The sequence below is a fragment of the Antechinus flavipes genome, chromosome 2, assembly GCF_016432865.1.
Source record: "Antechinus flavipes isolate AdamAnt ecotype Samford, QLD, Australia chromosome 2, AdamAnt_v2, whole genome shotgun sequence".
NCBI lineage: Eukaryota > Metazoa > Chordata > Mammalia > Dasyuromorphia > Dasyuridae > Antechinus > Antechinus flavipes.
The window spans coordinates 537830694-537856812 of NC_067399.1; the positions used below are offsets into that span (position 1 = coordinate 537830694).

Here is a 26119-nt window from a genome sequence, read left to right on the forward strand (position 1 = left end):
ACAAGAGGAAAGGAGTAAGAGAACAAGTTGGGAAAGGCATAAGGTTGCTAAAAAAACATAAAGGAAGGTCACTGAAACATATCTTTGAAATGCACAGAAGAGAACAGAAGGAAGGCCAGAAGGAATTATAAGGCAAGCAAGATGGCTTGAAAAAATAAAACAAATTTATTTTATATTTTAAAAGAGTTAAGATTTGTATTTCATCTTTGCAATGTGTATAATACAACAATAAGTTCTTAAAATGTCAAATGCATGAAAAAGCACTTGACAAAACACACCACCTATTCCTATGAAAAACCTTAGTGAGCATAGGAACAAATGGAGTTTTCCTTACAATAAGTAGCATCTAAAATCATCACAAAGCATTATATGTAATGGGGGAAGTTAGAAGCAGTCCCAATAAAAAAAATCAGGGGTGAAACAAGGGTTGCCCATTATCACCACTACTATTCAATATTCCATTAGAAATGTTAGCTTTAACAATAAGAGTAGAAAAATAAATTGAAGGAATTAGAGTAGGTAACAAGGAAACAAAACCATTACTCTTTGCAGATGATATAATGGTATACTTACCACTAAAAAGCTAATAGAAACAATAACTTTAACAAAGTTATAGGTTATAAAGTGAATCATCAGCATTTCTATATGTTACCAACAAAGTCAAATTGCAAGAGATAAAAAGAAAAATCCCATTTAAAATAACTATAGATAATATAAAATATTCGGGAGCCTACCTGTCAAGACAAAGCCAGGAACTATATGAACACCACTACAAAATACTTTTTACACAAATATAGTTAGATCTAAACAATTGGAAGAATATCAAGAGCTCCTGGGTAGGTTGGGCTAATATAATAAAAATGACAATTCGACTTAAATTAATGTACTTATTCAGTGCCATACCAATCAAACTGCCAAGAAATTACAGTTAGGGAAAAAAAAAATTCATTTGGAAAAACAAAAGGTCAAGAATTTCAAGGGCATTAATGAAAAAAAATTGCAAAAGAAGATGGCCTAGCTGTATCAGACCTAAAATTGTATTATAAAGCAAGTGGTCATCAGAATCCTTTGGTACTGGCTAAGAAAAAGAATAGTTAAATCAGTGGGATAGGTTAGGTTCACAAGACCCAAAAGACAGTGACCATAATAATCTGGTGTTCAATAAACCAGTTTCTGGGATAAGAACTCACTATTTTTGACAAAAATTGCTGGGAAAATTAGAAAATAGTACGGCAGAAAGTAGGCACTAATCAATATCTAACAACCTATACCAAGATAGAGTCAAAATGGGTTCATGATTTAGATATAAAGAATGATATTATAAGCCTGAAATCTGGAGGACCAGAGTTCAAATCTGCCTTCAGACACTTAACATTTCCTAGCTGTGTGAACCTGGGCAAGTCACTTAACCTCAAATTGTCTCAGCTGGGGAAAAAAAAAAAAAGGAATGACATTAGAAAGAAATCAAGAGAACAAGGGATAATCTACCTCTCGGATCTATAGAGAAGGAAGACCAAAGAGGAACTAAAGAACATTATAAAATGCAAAATGGATAATTTTGATTAGATTAAATTTAAAAGTTTTTTATAAAAGCAAAACAAATGCAGCCAAGATTAGAAGGAAAGTAGAAAACTGGGGAAGAGAGGTGGGGAAGGTGGGGGGGGGGGGAGAGAGGGTGGGAATCTTTATATCCAATGGTTCTGAAAAGGTCTACTTTCTAAAATATAAAGAGAACTGACTCAATTTTTTAAGAATACAGGCCATCCTTCAACTAATAAATGGTCAAAGGGTATGAAGAGACAATTTTCAGATGAAGAAATTAAAACCATTTCTAGTCATATGAAAAAATGCTCTAAATCACTACTAATCAGAGAAATGCAAATTGAGACAACTCTGAGGTACCACTACTTCTCAGATCGGCTCAGATGATAGGAAAAAATAGGATAAAGATTGGAGGGGATGTGGGAAAACCGAGACATTAATAGATTAGTGGTGGAGTTGTGAACTGATCCAACCCTTCTGGAGAACAATTTGGAACTATGATAAGAAACAATTAGCGGATGATTACAGAAAGGTCTGGAGAGACTAATATGAATTAATACTAAGTGAAAGTGTGAGTAGAAACAAGAAAACATTATACACAGCAACAAGAAGATTATGTGATGATCAACTCTAATAGGACGTGGCTCTTTTCTAAACTGAGATGATTCAGATCAATTCCAACAGACTTGTGATGGAAAGATTCCTTTGCATACAGAAAGAGGAATATGGGAAGTCAATGTGGACTACACCATAATATTTTTACCTTTTTTGTTGTTTGCTTAATTTTTTTTTCTCTCATTCCCCCCCCCTTTTTGATCTGATTTTTCTTATGCAGCATGATAAATGTGTAAATATATATAGAAGAATTGCATATGTTTAACATCCTCGATTATTTGTTGTCTTAGGGGATGGATTTGGGAGAAGGCAAGAAAAATTTGGAACACAAGGTTTTGCGAGGGTAAATGCTAAAAACTATCTTTGCATATATTTTGAAAATAAAAAGCTATTAAAAAAAAAGTAATACTAAAAGTCCATTAGTAGAGCAAGACTTAGTCTACCTGCAGATCTTTGGAGAAGAGAGGAATTTGTGCCCAAAGAATACCTAGAAAACATTATGAAATGCAAAATGGATAATTTTGATTACATTAAATTAAAAAGGCTTTGCAAACCCAATGCGGCTAAGAGTAGAAAACAAGCAGAAAACTTGGAAAATTTTACAGCCAGTGTTTCTGATAAAGGTCTCATTTCTCTAATATAGAAAAATGATTCAAATTTACAAGAATACAAGTCATTCTCCCATTGATAAATGGTCAAAAGATATAAAGACAATTTTTCAGATGAAAAAAATAAAGCCATTTCTAGTCATGTGAAAAAATGTTCTAAATTACTATTGATTAGAAAAATGCAAATTAAAATAACTCTCAGATACAATTTTACACCTTTCACATTGGTTAAGATGACAGGAAAAGATAACAATAAATGTTGAAGAGGCATGCATTATTGGTGGAGTTGTGAATTAATCCAACCATTCTGGAGAGCAATTTGGAACTATGCCCAAAGTACTATCAAACTAGGCATACCCTTTGATCCAGGACTGTCTCGACTGGGTCTGTATCCCAAAAAGATCATAAAAAGGGGAAAGGACCCACAAGTACAAAAATGATTGTAGCAGGAAGGAACTAAAAATTGAATGGATGTCCATCAACTAAGGAATGGCTGAATGAATTATGATATATGATTGTAATGGAATATTATTGTTTTATAAGAAATTATGAGCAGGCTGATTTCAGAAAAGCCTGTAAAGATTTATATGAACTGTTGCTAAGTGAAGTGAACAGAACCAAGAAAACTTGCACACAGCATAATTATGTAATAATCAAGACTTGGCTCTTTTTCAACAATGAGATACTTAAAGGTAATTCCAATAGACTTGTGATAGAAAGAGCCATCTGCATCCAGAGAGAGAATTATGGAGACTGAATGTGGATCAAAGCATAGTATTTTCACTTTTGCTGTTGTTATTGTTGCTTGTTTTTTTTTCTTTCATGTTTTTTAATCCTTTCACCTTTTGATCTGATTTTTCTTGTGCAGCATGACAAATATGGAAATTTTTTTAGAAGAATTGTACATGTTTAATCTATACTGGATTGCTTGTTGAATGTGAGAGGAAGTGAAGGAAGGAAGGAGAAAAATTTGGAACACATAGTTTTACAAAGATGAATGTTGAAAGTGTTTTACATTATTCTCCATGTATAGTTGATCTCATGTTGCTTGCCTTCTCAATGGGTAGGTGTGGTGGTGGTGAATTTGGAACTAATTTTTTAAAAAATGCTGCAAGTGTTTCTATTGGGCTTATATCCCAAAGAAATACTAAAGAAGGGAAAGGGACCTGTATGTGCCAAAATGTTTGTAGCAGCCCTGTTTGTAGTGGCTAGAAACTGGAAAATGAATGGATGCCCATCAATTGGAGAATGGCTGGGTAAATTGTGGTATATGAATGTTATGGAATATTATTGTTCTGTAAGAAATGACCAGCAGGATGAATACAGAGAGGACTGGCGAGACTTACATGAACTGATGCTAAGTGAAATGAGCAGAACCAGGAGATCATTATACACTTCGACAACGATATTGTATGAGGACATATTTTGATGGAAGTGGATTTCTTTGACAAAGAGACCTGAGTTTCAATTGATAAATGACGGACAAAAGCAGCTACACCCAAAGAAAGAACACTGGGAAACGAATGTAAACTATCTGCATTTTTGTTTTTCTTCCCGGATTATTTATACCTTCTGAATCCAATTCTCCCTACGCAACAAGAGAACTGTTCGGTTCTGCAAACATATATTGTATCTAGGATATACTGCAACATATCCAACATATAAAGGACTGCTTGCCATCTAGGGGAGAGGGTGGAGGGAGGGAGGGGGAAAAAAATCGGAACAGAAACGAGTGTCAATATAATGTAATTATTAAATAAAAAATTTAAAAAAAAATAAAAAATGCTGCAAACAAATAAATGAATGCATGAATGGGGGAGGGGCACCATTTCCTTACCAAAAAGGAAGAAAATTTTTTTCTTTTTATTTTTTTTAATAATAGATTTTTATTCTTCAATAGTTTTCAACATTCATCCTTGCAAAACCTTGTGTTCCAAATTTTTCTTCCTCCCTTCCTCCCACTCTGCTCCTTAAACAGCAAGTAATCCAGGTTAAACATGTGCAATTAAAGGAAGAAAGTGTCACAGAAATATTTTTAGGACACAAGATAGAGGTTAAAAATAAGAAAAAAAAATCCAGCCTGAAGAAATACTTTTGGAATAAGCAGATATCACTTTACTATATAATAATAAAGACTAATAAAAGTCACTGGAGGATTTGTCAAGTTAACTAAAAGTTGTTTATTTCTGAACAGAATCTATAAAATAGCTAAGATCAAAGCATGGGATCAGACATCTTCCATATGCAACATATGCATGATCATAATCAACAAATAAGCTAACAAAGCCATAATGAGTAAACAACAATGAGTATTTGGAGAAAAAGACAGATTTAATGAAAGCAATTAAGGGCCAGTTAATTGCCACTAGAAATTACAAAAGTATTATCCTTAAAGAATAGTGATCCAATGATCAATGAAGATTATGTAAGAAAATAGTAGAAATGGTACAAAACTTCACTTCAGGCTGCAAAAATTTAGCATCAATTGAAAATCTAACATAATGCAAACTAGTAACTAAAATTGCATAAGTATACCATCTTTCATGAACTGACAAATGTGAAAACAATTTCACTATGCAATTAAAGAACTAAAACTTTTCTGGAAAATTCAACCAATGAGCTGTACAGGACCTGGAATATTATAAAAAATGAACTGTGACCCATAATCACCAAGAAATGGCACTGATTGACAAAATACAAGAACTTTTTAAAACTGATGTCACCATACCAAATATTCAAATTTCCAAAATACACGAAAAAAAGTTCTCTACCTACCAGAATAAAATAAAACTGATATAGGAACAGGATGAGGACAATTACTAGAGTGGTATTGAGAGATCACTTTCAGTGAGCTTGCAGGATAAATGTATATCCTAATACTTTCATCCAACAACTAAAAGCTGCTATTTTATCCAACCATGTAATAATCCATACAACATAAATATAAAAGGATAATAGGTACTGACTTTTCCTATGACCACTCTAACAACTCCATTGCAAAAGGAAAAAAACAAATGATAATGGTGATAACAATAACAAAGAAGTCAGCTTGATGACATAATGGATATAGTATAAGACTTAAGAGTCAGGAAGACCTGAATACAAATTCTGTTATGACTTTGGAGGCAAACCACAATCTCTCCTTCTCAGCTTACTCGTTTATAAAATGAGGATTAATAATAACATGTATCTAACAGGGTTGTTCTGAGGATCAAATCAGAAAAAAGCAACATGTGAAGGGATTTCCAACCTTAAAGCATGTTATTATTAAATACATTATTACTAAATATATTAATTATTTGGCAAGAAACTAGAAATTGAGTGGAAGCCCATCAATTGGAGAATGGCTGAATAGGCATGGGATATGAAGATAAAGGATTATTGTTCTATAAGAAATGATGAGCAGGCTGATTTCAGAACAGCCTAGAAAGAACTACATGAACTGATGCTGAGAGAAACGAGCAAAACCAGAAGAACACTGCATACAATAACAAGATTATATGATGACTAACTGTGATGGACTTGGCACCTCTCAACAATGCAATTCTAATAGACTTGAGATGGAAAATGCCATCCACATCCAGAGAGAGAATTATAAAGACAATGTGGATTGAAGCATACTATTTTTACCTTTTTGTTTGCTTTTTCCCCCCCTTTGGTCTGATTTTTCTTGCACATCAAAAATATGGAAATATGTTTAAGACACAGACTTAACCTAAATCAGATTGCTTGTTGTCTTGAGGAAGAGAGACGGGAGGGAGAGAGAAAAATTTAGAACACAAAAATTTTACAAAAATCTATGTTGAAAACTATCTTTACATGTATTTGGAAAAAAAAAGTTAGCTATTATTATCACAATAACATCGTCTACTCACCTTCCAAATCCCTCCCAATAAGGAAGCTTGGCTCATTAAATATTATTGGAACTTGGAACTCACATTTTGCTAATTAAACAAGTATTTTAAGTGACTTTTATTATTTTCCCTTCAAGTCAAGCAAATAATTTTTTTACATCTTCAAGTTTCTACATGTTAGTTATGAGTTTACAATAATTCAAAGTGACATAAAGACAGATAAATGTCCTCTCTTCTTTATGAATTAGGAACAAATTAATAGTTTAGCGTTTAATCTGGCAGCAGTTTTGATCATCTTGTTTTTCTTTCCATTTAGGTCAGGTGTGAGCAATGTCCAGCCTGCAGGCGAAATCATTTGCAGGAGAAGATGAGCTGAAAGCTAGGTACAATAACCTTCCACTTGTTTGAGACCTGGTTAATTTTGTATGGCTCCTCCTGAATGATGTATCCAAATGGCCCTCGACAGAAAAAAAGTTCCCCACCTCTGCTTTAGGTACATTGTTTTAGCTATTGTTTATTGTTGTTTTCTCGGGTCTGCTTAATTAAGTTCATAAGTTTCCCATTGCTGCTTCTTATTTGTTGTTTGACAAGATAGAAATATTTAATAGTGGAGTGGTCAAAAGACACAAAAATATTGCTAGAAACTAGTCTAGTCATTCTGAAAACAATTTGGAATTATGCAAAGAAAGTAACTAAAATATCCATACTTCTCTCATCCAGTTATTCCACATACCCCAGAGGAGGTCAGTGATATAAAGAAAGATTCCAAGTAACACAGTATTACAACAGTAGCCAAGACTTAGAAACACACCAGCTATGACATAATATATACTAACCAACTGGGAAACAGCAAAAATAAATAAACTGTGATACAAGAATGCAATGGAACATTGTTGGGCTTTATAAATAATAAAATATGACAAATATGAAGCATGGGATTTGTAGATATATCAGGTATACAAATCAAACATTTACTGATAATACATCATAATTTTGTAATCCCTATATACATATACAGTAATGAGATCCCATAGAAGGTCACAACCCACATAAAAAGCTGGGGTCTTGAGCAGTGACAGGATATACTGTTACTAGTAAAAGATACTCCATTTTCCTCACTCTGGTCTATTTCTTTGACTGTTCCTTATTAACTCTTTCCTCTACTTTATTTCTGATTCTTAACTTCCTCTGTCTTCCTTCAAGAATCTGGTAATCCGACCTTTTTTAAGAAGCCTTTTCCAATCTTCTTTATCTATTGTCTTATCTTGGGTGTTAGCTATAATTTTTCCTGCATATATCTGTACATTTTATTTGTACACAAGTTTTGCACGCTATCTTCTCCATTAGGCCTTAAGCTTCTTGAAAGCAGAGATTTTTTTTTAATCTTCCTTCACATTCCCTTGCTTAAGACATTGTCTAGTACATAGTAGGCAATTAGCAAATTCTAACTGAACTACTGTCTCCTCTAGAAAGCTTAGTTGCAAAGCTTGAAAGAGACCTTAAAAGATCTTAGTAATATGTCCATTTTATAGATAGGAAAACTAAGACACAAAGAGGTTAAACTACTTGGTTCATAACATCATCTGACATCAGTTTCTGAAATTCCAGAAAGTATGCTTAGAAATTGTATTTGGCTTTGGTTTTTCATTCTCAAAATTTTCAGATTCCACATTATAATATTTTACAAGGTAAGATTTTACTTGTTTGTGCATACATTCTGCTCAAAACTTTTTTTTACAAAGTTCATATATGTAGAAATATGAGATCTGAAAAGTCTAGAGATGAACAAAGCCCACATTTCTGTTAAAATATAATGTATTTTATATTTAATTTACTTCATGAAATGGAACTAATCAGAAAAGTGAACCAATTTTATTTGACATGTTAACACTCAAAAATCTAACAACCCAAAGTTATGCACCAGAATTTCTTGCATCATTTATAAATTACACATCTGTCTGGTATTATCTGTTCAATGAAACAGCATTATTAATAGATACCATTTTGCTCCATCTCCTTCAAATGGCTCTGAAACTTCTCATGGTAAAAAAATCAACCAAACAAAAAAAGCCACACAAATTTTCTTTGAACTTGTGATGTTTGAAATTTCTGTACAGTGAATCCTATAATCCAATAATAAATCCAATTATCCTTTAATAACCTACATTACCTATTTAGGGATAAATTCTTAAAAAAAAAAAAAAAGAAATGGGTTCACTCATATAGTAAAGTAAGAGGAGCAGTAAATTTGGAATCAAGCACCTGAGTTCTAGTCAATCTCTAGCAATCACTATCTTTAGTGACTTTAGGCTAGTTACTTTTAACTTGAGTCTCAGTTTCCTATTTGAAAAATATGAACATCATTACCTGACTTACCTCTCCTTCATTTGAATTTATGGCAATTAAGAGATTATTGGCAACTGATTCTTTAAAGTTTTTTTCAAGGTGGTTTCAGTTGTAGGAAGCGAAATTGAAATAGATTTACAAGTGAATAAGAAAAGGAGGAGACAACTAGTGTAGATAATTTTGTCAAAAAGTAACTGCATAGAGAAAAAAAGATCTAGGATGAAAGCTAGTAGGATGGTAGGAAGAAGTGAAGATTTTTTAAAGATGTGAAATAGGACCATTTTTATAGGTATCAGAAAAGAACCCAATGGATAAGGAGTGAAAATTAATGTGAGTAAGGATGATAATAGAGGCAAGGCAGGAAGTAGAATGGGAAAAGAGGGGCTTATATAGAAGGTTTGGTCTTCACAAAAAGCTCCCTTCTTATCAGAGACAAGAAGATGAAAATGAAGGATGATGTCTAAGTGATAAGGATAAAGGGAGTACCTCTGGGTGAATGGCTGCCAATTTTTTTTAGTAAAGTATAAGGCAAAATCCTTAACTGTAGAGTATGAAGGAATGCAATAGGAGATGAATTAATACTGAATAGATTAGGGAAAAGGTAAAAGAGCATAGTTACATGACTTTTTTTGGGGTCTACATTAGAAGGAGAGAAGGTGGGTGTGGGAGTAATCTATTTTTAAAGTTCAGAAAATGACAGGTAATTATAGGAAAAGGAGACTCAAAAGTGTAGATTTGAACTGGTTAACTACAGGATCAAGATTTCAAAGGGAAGAAAATGGAAGATGATGTTCTTGGGAAAGCAAGGAGGGGAAGAATGACTCATTGGAGAATAGGTTAAGAAAAGTTTTAGGAATAAGAAACAGGAAGAAGGTTAAGGGGTTAAGAGATAAGATAAATATCAGAATTATGAATAGACATATTCCATTGCTCCAGAAAATTCCAACATGATTAATAAAAACTATTCAATTCTTGAGATTTCCCAACCTGCTACATTCAAATATCTTCAAGAAATATAGGCAATTACTAAGTAGCTGCTTACCCACTGGAGAATGGCTAAACATCTCCCAGTATGGTGCATGAAAGTAATGGAATATTTACTAGGCTGTTACATAGTAGGTACTTAAAGGAGATTTTCCTACAGAACTATGGCAATTGAATACACAGTTAAGGCAATCCACAGTGCTTTCAGAGGGTAAATGGGTTTGTTTTGGTCACAAATGGTTATCACTGACATAAGAATCACTTTAAATTACTTTTGTATCAAGAGAATAATTCTTTTAAATGGTACTATTACATTCATCATCATTACATTTTCAATTAATTTTTGAGGTAAAGCAAAGAATGATGTGTAACAGATCTTGCAAAGCCAACTAGAAGAAGAAAGACTAAAGAATTTGAAATGTCAATGAAATCTATAAATTGTTGTGCTTATTTCCATTACTAGATCTCTAAGCTTAAGTGACTCAACAGATAAACTCAGATCTACCATCTGTTTCAGGTACCTTAGAATATATCTATCAGCCCTTTAGGGTTAAAAGCTTAACAAAACTTGAAATGGGCCACTTTTCCACATGACTTGATGGAAAAAGAGCATTTCACAGAGAGTATTCTTTTAAAATCATATCATTTAATATGAAAGCTCCCTTTTGCTATTCTGAGAACCTTTTGCTTTCCCAGGAAAAAAATGCAATTCAAATTTAGTATTCTGTACCAATTTAGTTATTGGACTATCAAACCAGTTGCTACTAGAAGAGCTATTAGTTACTTTGATTTTTATAAGAGGTCTTCTCTAGATTTTATCTATACCACACTATGCTTAACACTTAAGAAAAATTAAAAGAGAGTCTATGTCCAAGTCTAAATAAAGTATTAACAGCCTATTCATTGTGAATGGAAAACGATAATCATGGAAGCAAAATGCAATATTTTATTAACCTTTCTTCATAACAGCAATGTCACAATATTCTTTAAGGCAGGTTTAAAACTTTTATAAAAGTAAAAGATAACAAGAGTTTTTATTGTACCTCTTAAAATATATACTGTAAATTACAGAGCTGAGTAACACATAAAGATGACCTATGAAATAAAATATTTGGACCAAAGTAATATTTGGACCAAAGTACTGCTTTAAAAAAAATTATTGCTATCTTTCATTTCATATCACCTTCCTTTTCAAATATATTCCTTCTTCATCACCCTCCTCTCACTCCTAAGAATCCATCCCTTGCAACAAAGGCTAAAAAACAAAACAAAACCCTATTTTCCCATTTCACAAACTATATATATATATATATATATATATATATGTATGTATGTATATATATACACACACCTTATTAGCTATTACCTGAACCTGATATTCCATTTTTTCTGTACAGTTGTATGAGTTTTCCCCTATACCTGAAATACACTCTCTTATTCATTTCAACCTCTAATAGGTTTCCCTATAGGCCACCTTAAGTGCTACCTCCTCCATTAAGACACCCCTTATCTGTGTAATTTCAAAAAAAAAAAAAACAACCTATGAAGATTTATATGAACTAATGCAAATCAGAGTGCACAAAACCAGGAAAACATAATACAAAGCAACATTTTAACAATGCTCAATGGTAAACGACTTAACTACTTTGATCAATATAATGATCCATGATGATTTTAAAGGATCCATGATGAAAAAACACTATACCACTCCAGGGAAAGAGAACTGGTGAGCTCTGAGTGCAGATTAAAGCATTTCTCTCTCCTATTTTTATTTTTTAATTTTTTTTTGGGGGGGGGGTGGGGATGGAAGAAGAAAGGGGAAGAGGAAGGGTGAGGAAAGAAAAGAGATTAACAGGGAAATATGCTTTGCATGACACTTCACATATATAATGGGTATCATAGTGCCTGCCTTCCAATGGGTGAGGGAGAAATTGGAAGAAAGGAGATAATTTGGAATTTACAAAAATTAAAATGTAAAATATTAAGAACAAAAAATAATATTAATAAATTTTAAAAGACCCCTCTTATTCCATTAGTATTTTCTCTTCCCCTCAATTCTACATGAATCATTAATATCTCTTTAGACTTTATCCCAGGAAACACACTTAAAGGCAGGGAAGGCCTTTAGTTTTGCTTTGTATCTTTAACATAGTATGCTGTTCATTGTAGGTACTTAAATATCTCTAATAATTAAAATCAGTTTAAACTGTTTAATAAGATGCTATGAAAACATTTCCATTTTTGTCTTTATGATCAAATGAATGCTGAAGTTGTTAGAAGTTAATTACAAATTTTCCTGTACCCATAACTTCAAGTAATTAATTGCCAGATAAAAGCAGATTTAATCCCACAAATAGCATTACGGTTGAAACTGGATTCCTATCTATAAACTGTGGGAGTAGATGCAAATTTATTGGCTCAAAATAAAGCAAGAGTTTTATTTTTTATTTACTTTTTTTTGGGGGGGGGAGGGAAAAGGGGGAAGGAGAAGGGAAATGGTGATTGGAGTTAAGTGACTTGCCCAGGGTCACATAGATCTCTAAAACACAATTCACTGTTTTTCCAGAAGACAAAGCCTTCTAGGCTTTTCTATATCTAAGCCTTATATAAGAGTAGTGGTTAGTTCTAGTAATGTTGGTTAGTAAACTAAATTACTCTTGTTCTCCCTCACTTCATTCTTCACATCCAAACAGCTGACACTTCTTATTGATTTTATCTTTACACTATCTCTCTTATCAGTTTTTTTCTGTGTTACTCAAAAGGCTCTCTCCCTAATTCAGGTCATAATTACCTCTTGCTGGATTAATGCAATAAGCTCCCAATCTCTGATCAAAACTGTCCCCTCACCCATGCAGCCTCCACAAAGCTGCCAAAGCGATAATTTTACAAGTACAGGTCTGATTATATTAATACCTTGCTCAACAAACTCCAGTGACTTCCTGTTAATTCTAGAGCTAAATATAATTTTCTCTGATGTTTAAAGCCTTTTATATCCCGGCCTCAACTTACCTTAACAGTCCAATCATACATTATCTCCCCTTCATGCACTCTGAACTAAACTAACCTTCCTCCTCATATATAATATTCCAAATCCTGTCTGACTGTGCTTTTGGATAGTTTATCTCAGATGCATAGAATGCATAGTCTCTATATCTCCACTTCTTAGAAATACTAGTTTCCTTCAAAACTCAACTCCAGTAATTTTTAATATGAGACCTTTCCTGATCCCAAATAGCTTGTTGATTTCTTCACTAACTTATAACTATTTTGCATATACTTTTATATGTGTATATGATATCTACCCAAATAGAATAATCTCCTTGAAGGCAAGGATTTTTTTTTTCCCTTTGTACTATCAATACCTAGCATAATACTAGATACACAGTAGATGCTAAATAAATGCTTATTAACTGAAAAAATGCCACAAATTATGTGATGCTGTAATTCATATCTAAAATCTGTGAACTTTAGTTTGCTTCTAGAAATAAAACACTTGGTAATTGAAATATCTGAAAGGAACAGATTACAAAGGAAGAAGTGGAGTGGGATATCATTACTATATATCTGTGAATATATGTATGTCTATATGCCTATGTGTGCAGAGATGTCAGATATTGTACACTCATATACATATATGCTATTACATGTTATATTAACCTATGTATATAAACATAATAATCTGGTAGAGAGTAGGCTAATCAATGAACTGGCAATTGTGATTAATGAATTGGTAATCTTGAAAAAATCATGGCAAATGGTGAAAGCATCATGGGGCCATAAACAAAAAGAGTTTGATTTTACTTGACTTTTATCTTAAGAAGCAGAGGGTAGAATGTGTGAACTGGTGAGACTGAACACAATTCACGGCAAAAAGGAAATATATTGTTATTAAAAGGATGTCTTGTATTTAAAAGGGAAAATGAGGATCACTTAAAAATCAGGAAGAGTATATAGAAAATAAGTCAGACTACTCAAAAAATTAGCAAAAAAAAAGCAAAGTAGGATTCAAATCACTAAAAATAAGAGAAATGAAAATTAAAATAATTTTGAGGCTATTTCTCATACTCAGCCAATTGGCAAAACTGAAAAATGATGAAAATAGTTGAAGGTTTACAAGAAAAGAGGTCCATCAACACACTGTTGGTCAAACTGAGTTGTCCTAGTAGTTTGAGGAAATGTTTTTATGCAAGAAAAAAAATCATTACATTAAAAAAAAAAGTATATGTATATAATGGAATAGGATTCTGAAGCATAGGAAGGCCTATATGAATCAGTTGTGAAATAACAATCAGGAGATATATATATATATATATAAAAATAAATAAATTACAATAGTAATCATTCAATAAATAAGCATTTATTGAACCTACTTTCTGTTCAAAATCTATTCTGGATGCTGGGAATGGATACAAATACAAGAATTAAATAATCCTAACTCTTAAGGTTTACATTCTAATGGGAAAGATGACAAATACATACATAGTATATACATATAAATATAAATATACAAAAAGTAGTTGGGGGTAGACACTAGAGGTGGAGGGACTTCAGGAAAGATTTCATTTAAAAAGTTGTCTTAGCTACAATTTAAAGAAAGAGACTCACTTTATGAGCCAAAAGTGAGGAAGAAGTACATTCTAGACATAGAAGCATTGACAGTACAAAGGCATTTTAAAAAGCAGAGAGAGAATGGCACACAGGTGAAGGAGAGAGAGAATTCCAATTGGCTGGATCACAGAGTATAGGAAGGGAAATGTAAATGTGGCTTGAAAAAGAGGTTGCAGTCATATTGTGAAGAGTTTTTAAAACTAAACAGAGGAATTCATAGTTTATTCTGAAGGCAAGAGGCAAGAATTTCATCATGCTTAAAGGAATTCATTGTGGTAATTTTGCAGAAAATAAAAGTAGAGTCAGGAAGAGATCCTTGTAGTGAATGAAAAGCTTCTTCCTAGCTCCCCCATTAATGGAGAAGAGAGGGCATCCCAGTCCAGACTCACCACCCAGCAATTATTAATCCTCAACTCTTTACACTATTTCTCAACTCCACCATCTTTAAGCTGTTACCAAGTCTTACCTCCATAATATCTTTTATATACATCCCCTTCTCTCCTGATCTTACTCTCTTCACTCATGCCTGAATTACTTCAAGAGCCAAATGGTTGGTCTTCCTGCCTCAAGTCCATGCTGATTTAGCTGTGTATAAAGCACAGGTTTGACCACGTCACCTCCCTATTCAATAATTAAGTACTAGTTGTTCCCTGCCAATTCCAAGGAAAAATACAAAATCTTATTTAGTTTTTAAAGCCCTTCATAATCTGGTCCATTCCTATTATTCCAACTTTCTTATACCTTATTTCTTTATGATCTAATGACACTGACTTTGTTCTTTGCACAAGGTTTTCTACTTCTAGATTGTGGATTTTCACTGATTGTCACCCAAGCTGAGAATGTTCTACTTCCTAATCTCTACCTCTTGACTTCCCTAGTTCCCTTTAAAGTCTCAGCTAAAAATTCTTTCTACAACAAGCTTTTTTGGTCTCCTTTGAGATTACTGCCTGTATATATCTTATTTGTACACAGTTGTTTACATGTTGTCTCTACCCAGAGACTATAAGCTCCTTGAGAGCTTATACCAACAAAGGGAAACTAGAGTTAAGAGGGGTTGGTAAAAGTTTCCCCATAAAGACAGAATTTAATTAGGGACTCAAAAGAAGCCAGGGAAATCAGCAGCCAGAGGCCAGAAGAAATAGAATTCTGGGCGTGAAACAATAGCCAGAAAAGATGCTCAAAGCTAAGAGATGGAATGTTTTGTTCATAGAACAGTCAGGAGACCAGTGTTATTGGATAGAAGAGTATGTGTCAGGAAGTAAGATTTAAGAAGAATGGAAAGGCAGGAAGAAGTTATGAAAGGCCCTGAATATAAAACAATGTTTCTGGATGTAACAGGAAGCCACTGGAGTTTAGTAAGTATGTGTGGGTGGGTAAGGGGAACCAGACTATACTTTAAGAAAATCAGTTTAGTGGCTTAAAGAAGGATGGATTAGAATAGGGAGAAACTTGAAGCAAGCAGACCTACCAAAAGACTCTTACAGTAATATAGGTGTGATGAGGGCCTACACCAGAGTGGTGACAGTGTCAAAGGAGAGAAGAGGGTATTTTTAAAAGATGTTGCAAAAGATAAATCAATAAGCCGTGGCAACAAATTGGACATAAAATGTGAAAAACAGTGAGGAATCCAGGATGACTACTGGGGTTGAAAACTTAAGGACTGGGAAAATGGCGCTGACCTCTAGGAGATAAAGTGGGTTTAGGGTAAAGGATAATGAGTTCAATTTTGAACATGTTGAGTTTTAAGATGCTACCAGTTTGAGAAGCCTGAAAGACATATAAAATGTGAGATTAGAGAGTAGCAGACTGGGGTAGGAAAGGTAGGTTTGAGAATCATTAACAAAGAGAAGGTAATTAACTTTATGGAAGCTGATGAAATCACCAAATGAAGAAGGTTAGAAGAGAGATAAAGACAGGCCAGGATAGAACTCTGAGTGGGTACCTGCAAGTTATAGAGGGCATGATTTAGAGGAAGAGTCAGTTAAAAAAAAAAAAAAAGACAGAGAAGCAATAGTTAGATAGGTAGGTGTAAAACCAGTAGAGAGTGATGTCCAGAAAACCTAGAGAGAGAAGAGAGAAAAGAGAGGAGAGTGTGATCAACAGTGTTAAAGGCTAGAGAGAGGTCAAAGAGAAAAGGTCATAGGACTGGGCAACTAGGATAGAGAAGTTTTGGTGGAATGATAAGGTTGGAAGCAGGACTATAAAGGATTAAGAATGAAAGAAGAGAAAATTGGAGGCTTTGTAAACAGCCTTTTGAAGGAATTTAGCTACAAAAGGCAGAAGAAATATAGAATGATAGTGAATATAGAAAGATCAAGTGAAGGTTTTTTTCTGATAGGGGAGACATGGGAACATTTGTAGGCAATAAGAAATGAGCTGGTAAAGAAGTAGAGATTGAAAATAAATGCAAGAGTGAAGATGACAAATGGGGGCATTTTGTTGGAGGAGATGGGACAGAATGAGATTACTTATATATTTTATGTATGTATGTATATTTAGGCAACTTCTTTTTTTCCTTAAACATTTTTCTAATTGAGCTTTTCATTAAATCTTAAAAAAAAAAATCTAAAATCAGAATATTTTCAGGCATTGAAGACTCTCTGATTCCAACCTATCTCATATTACTCTTTGAAAATTTTCTTTTTGTATTCTGGACTGTTGATTATTTCTCAATCTTATTTTCTCCCTCTTCTATCTGCCTGTGTTGGTAAAGCTATTGCAATGGAAATCTTTTCCTTTCAAGTTGACTTCAGAAGCCACTTCCTTCAAGAACCTTTCCTTCATTGTCAATTTCTCATTCATCACTACACACAATATATTCATTAAAATCAAGCTTATTATGCCTTCCTAGTCATGTATGTAGTTTTTTGCATGTTACCTTCCTCATTAGTAGTAGTAGTTCCTAGAAGATAGTTTTTGCCTTTCTTTTATATCTTCAATGCTTAGTTAGCACAATACTTGGTACATAATAAGGACTTGGTGTTCAGATGAATCTGTTTAAATGCCTTATCCCAGACTCTATGAAGATAGAGAGCAGGCTGTTTTTTCATTTCTCTACTTCCAACATCTAACATAATACACTGCAATCAAGTCAATTTAACATACATTAAGCCCCTATAGTTTGTGGATATGTCCTCATATGCATTTTTTCATCTCTCCTAGTAAATAAAATGGGAAGAAAAAAAAAGTTTTTTAAGCGTACTACCAACTAACCAGAAGGATATATCAAGGATGTTAAAGAGAAAATTTAACAGTAACAGAAATTAAAAACATTTTCAGAAATAACCAACTCTCATAGAATGTTTGCTTTAGATTTCTTAATATAACATTTTGAAGATATATCTTATACATTTCTACATTTTAAAAGTTCAAACTAATAAAACTAACTTAAAGTATTATTTAAGCAATGTAATATAAGATGTGAATTATAATTGAGTCAGGCTATATAATGCATAAAAATGAATACAGAATGCTTGTACCACAGCTAGAAGTCACAATAAGTACAGTTAAAATATAATTATAATATTTTGGTAAAAAAAATGGTTAGAAGGATGAAACATATAGTACAGTGGAAAAATGACTAAATGTGGAATCAGAATTTGAATATCTGCTCTACTACTTATTACTTGTATGTTCTTAGGAAAGTCACTTAATGTTTCTTAGATTCAGTTTTCTCATCTAAAAAACTGAGAAGGCTTTACCAAATTATTCTAAAGTTCCTTTCAGGTCTAGATCCTATGAATTTTAGAGAGGCAGAGTGGCATAATGAACAATGGAGATATGAGAGCTGAGTTTGAATCCCACCTCTATGGTCACTTAATCGGCCTGCATCTCAGTTTCCTTAACTATAAAATTAGGGGACTGGAAGAGATTGCCTCTGAGGTTCCTTCCAGCTCTAGACCTATGACTTTCTTGGAAATCTTTTGTTTTGTGTTCTTATTAGCTTAACAGATCTTTTAAACTGTTGAGACACTAAAGGATAATCAATATGCAACTGCAATCTTAATCCTATGGTCCTCCTTTCAGACTCTGAAAAAACTGAACTAGTACATTTTCATAGAAATTTTCATGGAAAACATAAAAATAGAAATCTATTTCTTCAAATAATAGTTTTAAAAATCTAATTTAAAAAACAATGTATAATTAGATTATATTTCTACTGTACACAAATCAATTATTAAAGTCAAGGATCAACTGGCATTTATAACAACAATGAATCAGAATTTTATTTTATACAAAGACCAGCAAAAATCATTAGAAGGTTGGAAGCTAAGAGAAAAAATAAGCAGAATTATAATTAAAAAAACAAACAACAACAAAACCCCTAGTACTTTAGAAATTTTAAGAATGAATAGAAAACAGGACAGAAATTATGTTTAAAATAGTTCCTGCGATTCCAATAAACTTTGGATAGAAAACACCATCTGCATCCAGAGAGAGAACTATGGAGAGGGAAAGTAAATCAACATATAACTATGTTCAGTTTTTTTTTTTTCTTATGGTTTTTTTTTTCTCTTGTGTTTTTCCCCTTTTGTTCTGATTTTTCTTTCCCAACATGATTCAAAAAGAAATGTGTATTTTGAAAAAATTAATGTAAATGTATAATCAGAAGAATGAGAAAGCAATAAAAAAAAAAGGGGAAAAATTGTCCCTGGAATCTTCACTTATTCAAATAAGTTATAATAACTTAAAATAAAACCCTATCCAGATAAAAGATAGCATTTTAAATACTGATAACTGCATTTAACACTGTTTAATGTTTAATGTTTATAATGTTTAATGATATAAAAACAAAAGTATTTTAGTAATCAACCTAGGTAAGTAAGGCAAAGTCAGCTATATTTAATACAGAATAGTAATATCAAAATCAAAACTCCAAATTCAGATTCAATAAACTATGATGTGATGGACATGATAAGAAAGGCTAAAATAAAAGATTCAATGAATGAAACTTAACTATGCTTGCTATATATAATTATGACTCTGTATAAGAAGCCAGCATAGGGACATATCTACCTAATGATCCACCCACACAATTTGAGAACTAAAGTAAAATATTTCTTTTGCTAATCCAGCAGCTCTAATGGATCACAGACTTTTTATATCACATATGTATATGTATGTGTATCATATATGTGTATGTATAAAAACCTTATTAGATAATAGGAATCATATATTTGAATAATCAAAACCATTTACCATCTGTTCTAGATATCATTAAATCTTAAAAAGAAAAAAAATCAGTCTAGAAATTGGTATTAGCAGAAACTGATTTTAAACAAAATTTAACTTTTTAAACAGTAAAACATATGTAAATATTTTCCACAATTATTTTAAATATTAATCTATATCTAGCTTGTTTTTCTTCCTCAACTACTGACGAAAAGTAGATTAAGCGGCATCTGATTAACATCTTAAATCAAACCATCCCTCTCCTAAAGAATAAAAACCCCTAAGCACTTTTATGCCTTTATTTTTACACAAAAGAGAAAGCTAAAAGAGTTGTTACTTGTACTATATGCTAAAACTTAAACAAATAAATGTTCATGGATAATCATAATCACAGAAGGAAGCAGTATAAAATGAAAAATCCTCCCTCCTCTCCCCTGAATAATCCAAATAGTTATTAAAGCCACTGAAACCTTACCTAGACTGGTGGGTTTTATCAGTTCATCCAGCAAATCATAAAATGGTAATTTCTGAAGTTTTATATCCGGATGGACAGGGTGAAGAGCAGATGTAAGATGGGGTAGTTCCAGTTCATGTTTAGGTCCCAGAAGAGAAACAGGAAGTAATGGTGATGTTGCAGGGTGACCATCATAAGTAAGTTGTGGAATGGTAGACGGAGACAAAGTTGCTGGCATGGGACTTGAGTGTACATTGGGGATAGATAAGTCAGCAGGTGTCATAATTTTCTGGGGAAATCTCCGCCTATAGAGTTCTTTAATTTTCATTTGTACAGCAGGACTGCAGCCAGCCTTTAATAAATGCAGTGCTTTTGTGAGGAGTTCGTGTTTACGCCCGTGCTTGTTCCTTCCGGCGTAGCCCAAAAGTACTTGCAGTTCAGAAACTCTAAGGCTCATAACCATTTGCTTGAAGACAAACAAAATGCAAAGAATATTAGTATTACAATAACTTTATTTGCAACATTAAGTTTTGTTTCCTTAATAATCCTATTTGCAGTTTTTTTAAAAGATAGTTGTTTATTTACAATGATATGGATGTCAAACAAAATTCAAGTACTTAAATGTTTAAAATCTGTATTTTTAAAGATATTGTTTCTGCCCAGAATTCAGATTTTAAACCAAGTATTAATACAGAACATCACAATCTCTCTTAGATTTACTTTCCTGCTACAATCAAGTCATCAACTATTTAAGCAGACAGTGAATAGCACAGTGCTAGGGGGATTACAAAAGAAAACCACATGTCCTCGCAGAGCTTAGATAAACGAGAGGAAACATATATAAAAGATAGGGGGGGGGAAATATATATATATATATATATACCAAGTATACCAAGTGCTAAATTATATGATATAGGCCAATGATTGTCAAACTATCTTTTTATTATTGTTGGTGGGGGGGTCATGGTACAGTAGTCTTGTAGTAAGAAGCACAATGAATGTTTAAGTTGGCAACACTATGGGAGAGTCGAGAGACTCACAAATGCGCAGTTTCCCTTCAGTAAGAGCAGCTGTTTTTGTTGAGTTCTTTGCGAGTTCAAGGTCTGGCGTATTTTGAGGATATTTTGTACCTGTAATAGGCAAGTTTTGTTTATTTTGTGAATACTATACTTATGCAACGTATGCTGGACAAGTAAAATTTATATAATACAAAATTATTTATTAATTTTTTTTAATCTGCAGTAATATAATATTCAAAATTTCATGGCACACCTAAACAAACTCCCACAAAGCACACTTTTGAGAATTACTGGTATAGACTTAATATAAAGAGTGCTGAGAATTTACCAAAGTGAAGTTAGAGAAAATCATATAGAACAATTTAAACTTCTGTGGCTTTCCTTCAAGTGACTAAAAGATAAAAACTAAAGCCAGAGACAGGGAATCACAAATTGTAATGACAAACTTTGGAGACCTTGAACACAGTGAGTTTGGCTGGAAGCTAACTACTACTTTCTCTTCTCCCTTTGATAACACTCACCAAAACCTACCACAGAAACCTTAATAGTTCTCTCTCAGGTGATGACCACGGTAAATGAAAGAAAAAGAGCAATGACTGTAATCTTGAATATAACACACTCATCTTCAGGACAGAAGTACAGGTCTCTGGGGTAGAAGGAAGTAATAGGCATACTCAGGAATATCTTTGGCTTTGATATCTCTGTTGTGAATGATCAAGGCAAAGAGAATAGGAGAAATTAAAAACGGTCACCAAAAACCTTTAAATTTGTTGTTCTTAGAAAATAAATTGGTTGAAGATGCAATAATCTATAACTTAGAACTAGCTAGAAATCAAGCCTTGATATAGGTTTTAAGGAAAAAGACATACTAGCTGAAAGCCCAAATAAGCAATTTTGAAAGAAATAAGGCCTTCAAATTAGAAATAAAATATTAAGTTAAGGGGGCAGCTAGATGGTGCAGTGGATAAAGAGAGTGCCTACCCTGAAGTCAGGAGGACAAATTTGGCTTTAGACATTTAATACTTCTTAGTTGTGTGACTAAGATTTCTGGGCAAGTTACTTATCCCCAATTACCTCAGCAAAAAAAAAAAAAAAAAAAAGTATCAAGTTAGCTAACTTATTCTTTAATGAAACAATCATATAAGATGCATTCCAAAGAGCAAATAAAGGGTTAAAAATGTTTTTTAAATGGTCTAATTTATCTGCAGTAACAAGTACAATAATCTGTATACAGAGCAATCTTCTGCTACTCAATTCTGTTTTGAATTATACACAATCATACAATTCAATAATTAAACTCCAGAATTGTCATTTTTTTGGCTCTGTTTGCTAGGTAAGAGGAATTAAAAACAGTTATAGTTTATAATTCATTTTAGTAGAAATATACAATGCCAAATCATATAAAATTTAATCTGCTTATGGTGAAAAACTAGCTAAGTCTGACAATATTAAAATATTCTTCTAGTAGCTTTTGAAGTATGAAATAAATAAACAATAGATAAATAAAAACAAATGTTTAAAAAGGAGTGAAAATAATTTTTATTACTGAATTTAATTTAATATGTAGTCTCTTTTTCAAGGCTCAACATTTTGGCTACAAGAAAACTTTGTATTACTATAAAGAAAGGATTATATCTGGATTTAAATTAGCCATTGTATTAAATCATAAGAAAATATGAGGAACAAACTCTTATTTCCAAGGATGCCTCCCTCTATACTCTTCTAAAAAAAGGATAAAAAAGTCAGTTGTTTTAAATAAATGAGGACATATTTCCTAACAAAAAAAAGTGCAGGTTGAGATTTTTTTTTGGACATGGTCAATGAGGAAATTTGTTTTGCCTTTGTTACCTGGGTTTTGTTTTTCTTTATCACTAGGGAGGAGTTAGGAGTGAGAGAAAGTGTATTTTTATTAAGTTAAAAAACCAATCTTTTAGTTAAAAAAAAGGGGGGGAGAGGAGGTAGTACTAAAAATCTGAAACATTAAATATAATCAAAATGGTAGATCACTTGGTGACTAAAAAGACCACCATCTTTTTATCATAAAAGTAAAAATATGCAAGAAACATCTAACAACCCAAGCAAGGCTGATTATATGCTGATATGTGGGCATAGAGGAAAATATGGCTACCTGTCTCCCTACTTTTAGTCTTATTCTTTCCTCTTTTAAATCAGTGATTTGAGCAGGTTAATAGCTAAAGGTGCCTATGACCCTTTGTTTTGGCTGATCAATAAGAATATCATAAATTAGAATTCTAGAGTATCATAGGCTTACAAATGTAGAGTTAGAAGGAACAATTTTTTACAAGTAATTAAGTAAAACTCCAAGGAAGCCAAATGATTGGTACAAAGTTATACAGCTAGTACTATCTTCAGAGATAGAGTTGAAGTCCTATGACTTGATTGTGCTTTTTCTCATGATTTAGGCATATATGGTAGTATTGCCATCTGTAAATGAATAGTGAATAGGAGGAGCAAGACAAGAGGAACTAGAGATGAAAATTTTATTTTCTGCCAACTCATCAATAAAATACTAAAATAAGTGCAAAATAAATAGAAGACTACATTTTTCAATTTAGAAAAAAAAAACACAAAAATTGAATGCTAATTTTTTTTTTTTTAGCAGTAAGGTAAAGTCATTTTATATGTATTGAGAAAGGTTATCCACATCAATAGATTCATTATTTGTGTGTGTGTGTGTGTGTGTGTGTGTGTGTGTGTGTGTGGTTGGGCTATATGATTTTATCCATATGGGGAACTCCAGGTGTGGAATTTCCTAGTCATGCAGAGTACTATAAAGGGGCAAGATTTTTTTCTATCAAATTGTGAAATTCTATTACCACCATTTCATCTCATTTGTTACAAATATGAACAGGTAGATGTGTATACATAGCACAGGCCAGGGCAAATATCATTGTGTAATAAATTATTACTTATTATAAGTAGTGTTAACATTTTTAAAGTATTTTGAGGTTTACAGAAAGCTTGTCCCAGAACTCTATGAAACAGAGCAAGATACTATGTTGATTATATAAATGAGAAAACCTCAGAGAAGTTCAACAACTTGCCTCAGATCACAGAGCTAATGTTGACAAGGGTAGAGGCTGGCCCAAAGACTTTTGAATTCAAAACCCATGTTTTTTCCACTATATTAACACTACTTTTAAGCACGAGTATACTTACTCCTAATTTACAAATATAAAATCAAACCAGGCTAAGATAAGATAAAGAGATATAGGCAAAGAGAAGACATGGTAAAATGCTGGCCAACACATCTGGAAGGAAAAATGCTGCTTTGCAGAAATGGTGAGAAGTGAGAGGGACACATCTCTTTTGGATGCTAAACAACAAAAGACCAGGAACCATGTTTGTGGATTTAATAGTTCCATAATTGTAATGAAGATTTTCAATAAAGGTTTATGTTACATGGATATTAGCCTATTGTAAATGGAAATAAAAGCTAAAGAAAAAAATTGGTAATCCAGCATTAGTTTAACTAAAATAAAAAGAATCCAAATTCAATAAGCATTTATTAAACAAATTCTATATGTTGAGCCCTATGGTAGGGGCTGGAGATAAAGACAACAACCAAAGAGTCCCTGCCCTTCAATAAGCTTATGCAATGTATTAGGGAGAAACAACATGAACATAGATAAGAAAATGCCAAGTATGCAAAAAAGCAAAATACAAAGTGATTTCTGAGGGAGAGGGCACTAGTAAGGGGGCGAGGAGGGGTGGAGATTGTAGAAAATAAACTAGTTCTTGAGATGTGTGCCTCAATGAATTTAAGGAGTTTTCAAAGCAGAGATGAGAACACAAAATACTACAATATTGAATCATGAACAAGTAATACATATGGGTCCAAAGATAATACACATATGTATAGCAGTTACACAATGTAATAGTTCAGACCTTCATCAGCTCCTGCCAGGAACTGCAAGAGCCTCCTAATGGTCTTCCTACTTCAAGTCTCTTCCTGCTCTAATCAATCCTCCACATAACTGCCAAAAGCATTCTGCAAAAGTGAAGGTACGACCATATGGCTTCCAGGGGCTTTCTATTACTTTGAGGATCAAATGTTTGGCATTTTAAGCCTTTCACATAGTCAATTTGTCCTTTTGGTTCTCACATAGAGCACTTATTTTTATTCCTTTGAACTGGCTGTCCTCTGGGCTTGTGAAGATCTTTCTCCACATCACCTCTTAGAACTAATTCATGATTGCTTTCAAAAGCTCAGCTCAAATATCTCCTTTTACACAAACCAATTTTTTAGTCTTGTGCCCTTCCATCTTCCACATCCCCCCTCCCCAGTTGCTTATTCCTGAAAATGACTTTCTATCTATTTAGTACATACCTATTTATGTACATATTGCCCCCAATTAGACTACACAAGTAAAGTCCATGAGAGCTGGGAGTATTTTTCTTTAGTCTTTTCATTCTCTAGTAATGGTGCTTGGTATTTTATAACTCCTTGCTTGAAGAGACATGCACATCTAATATATATAGTATATAAAAAATGTTTCCCTTTCAATAAGGCTTGACTTATAACTATTAATTACATTAAAAAAAAATAGTCTTGGGGGCAGCTAGGTGGCGCAGTGGATAGAGCACAAGCCCTTAAGTCAGGAGGCCCTGAGTTCAAATCTAACCTCAGACATTTAAAATGTCCTAGCTGTGTGACCCTGGGCAAGTCACTTAATCCCAATTGCCTCAGGGGGGGAAAAATCTATTTTGTTATTCATACTTTTTTGCTTTTTTGAAATTGTATATATTTTCTAAATGTTCACTTCACATTACCAGTCAAAACTAAAAACTAAATCATGTTTAAAATAAACTATCACCACCCATGTGATGATCTAAAAATCATATTTAAAATAAAAATTTAAGGCACAATACTTCCTAAATAATTTTTCTTATATA

The 26119-nt window shown here is 32.9% G+C and overlaps 1 protein-coding gene across 4 annotated transcripts in view; it reads right to left on the bottom strand.

Moving 5' to 3' along the window:
• PIAS1 (protein inhibitor of activated STAT 1) overlaps positions 1-26119 on the bottom strand; it is a 205368-nt gene that overhangs the window by 98559 nt on the left and 80690 nt on the right. For all 4 annotated transcript variants that reach the window (XM_051980785.1, XM_051980782.1, XM_051980784.1 and 1 more), the window contains one exon: positions 20205-20649. In XM_051980785.1, coding sequence (XP_051836745.1) covers positions 20205-20646 — 442 coding nt within the window. In that variant the 5' untranslated portion in view covers positions 20647-20649. The remainder of the gene's footprint in view (positions 1-20204; positions 20650-26119) is intronic.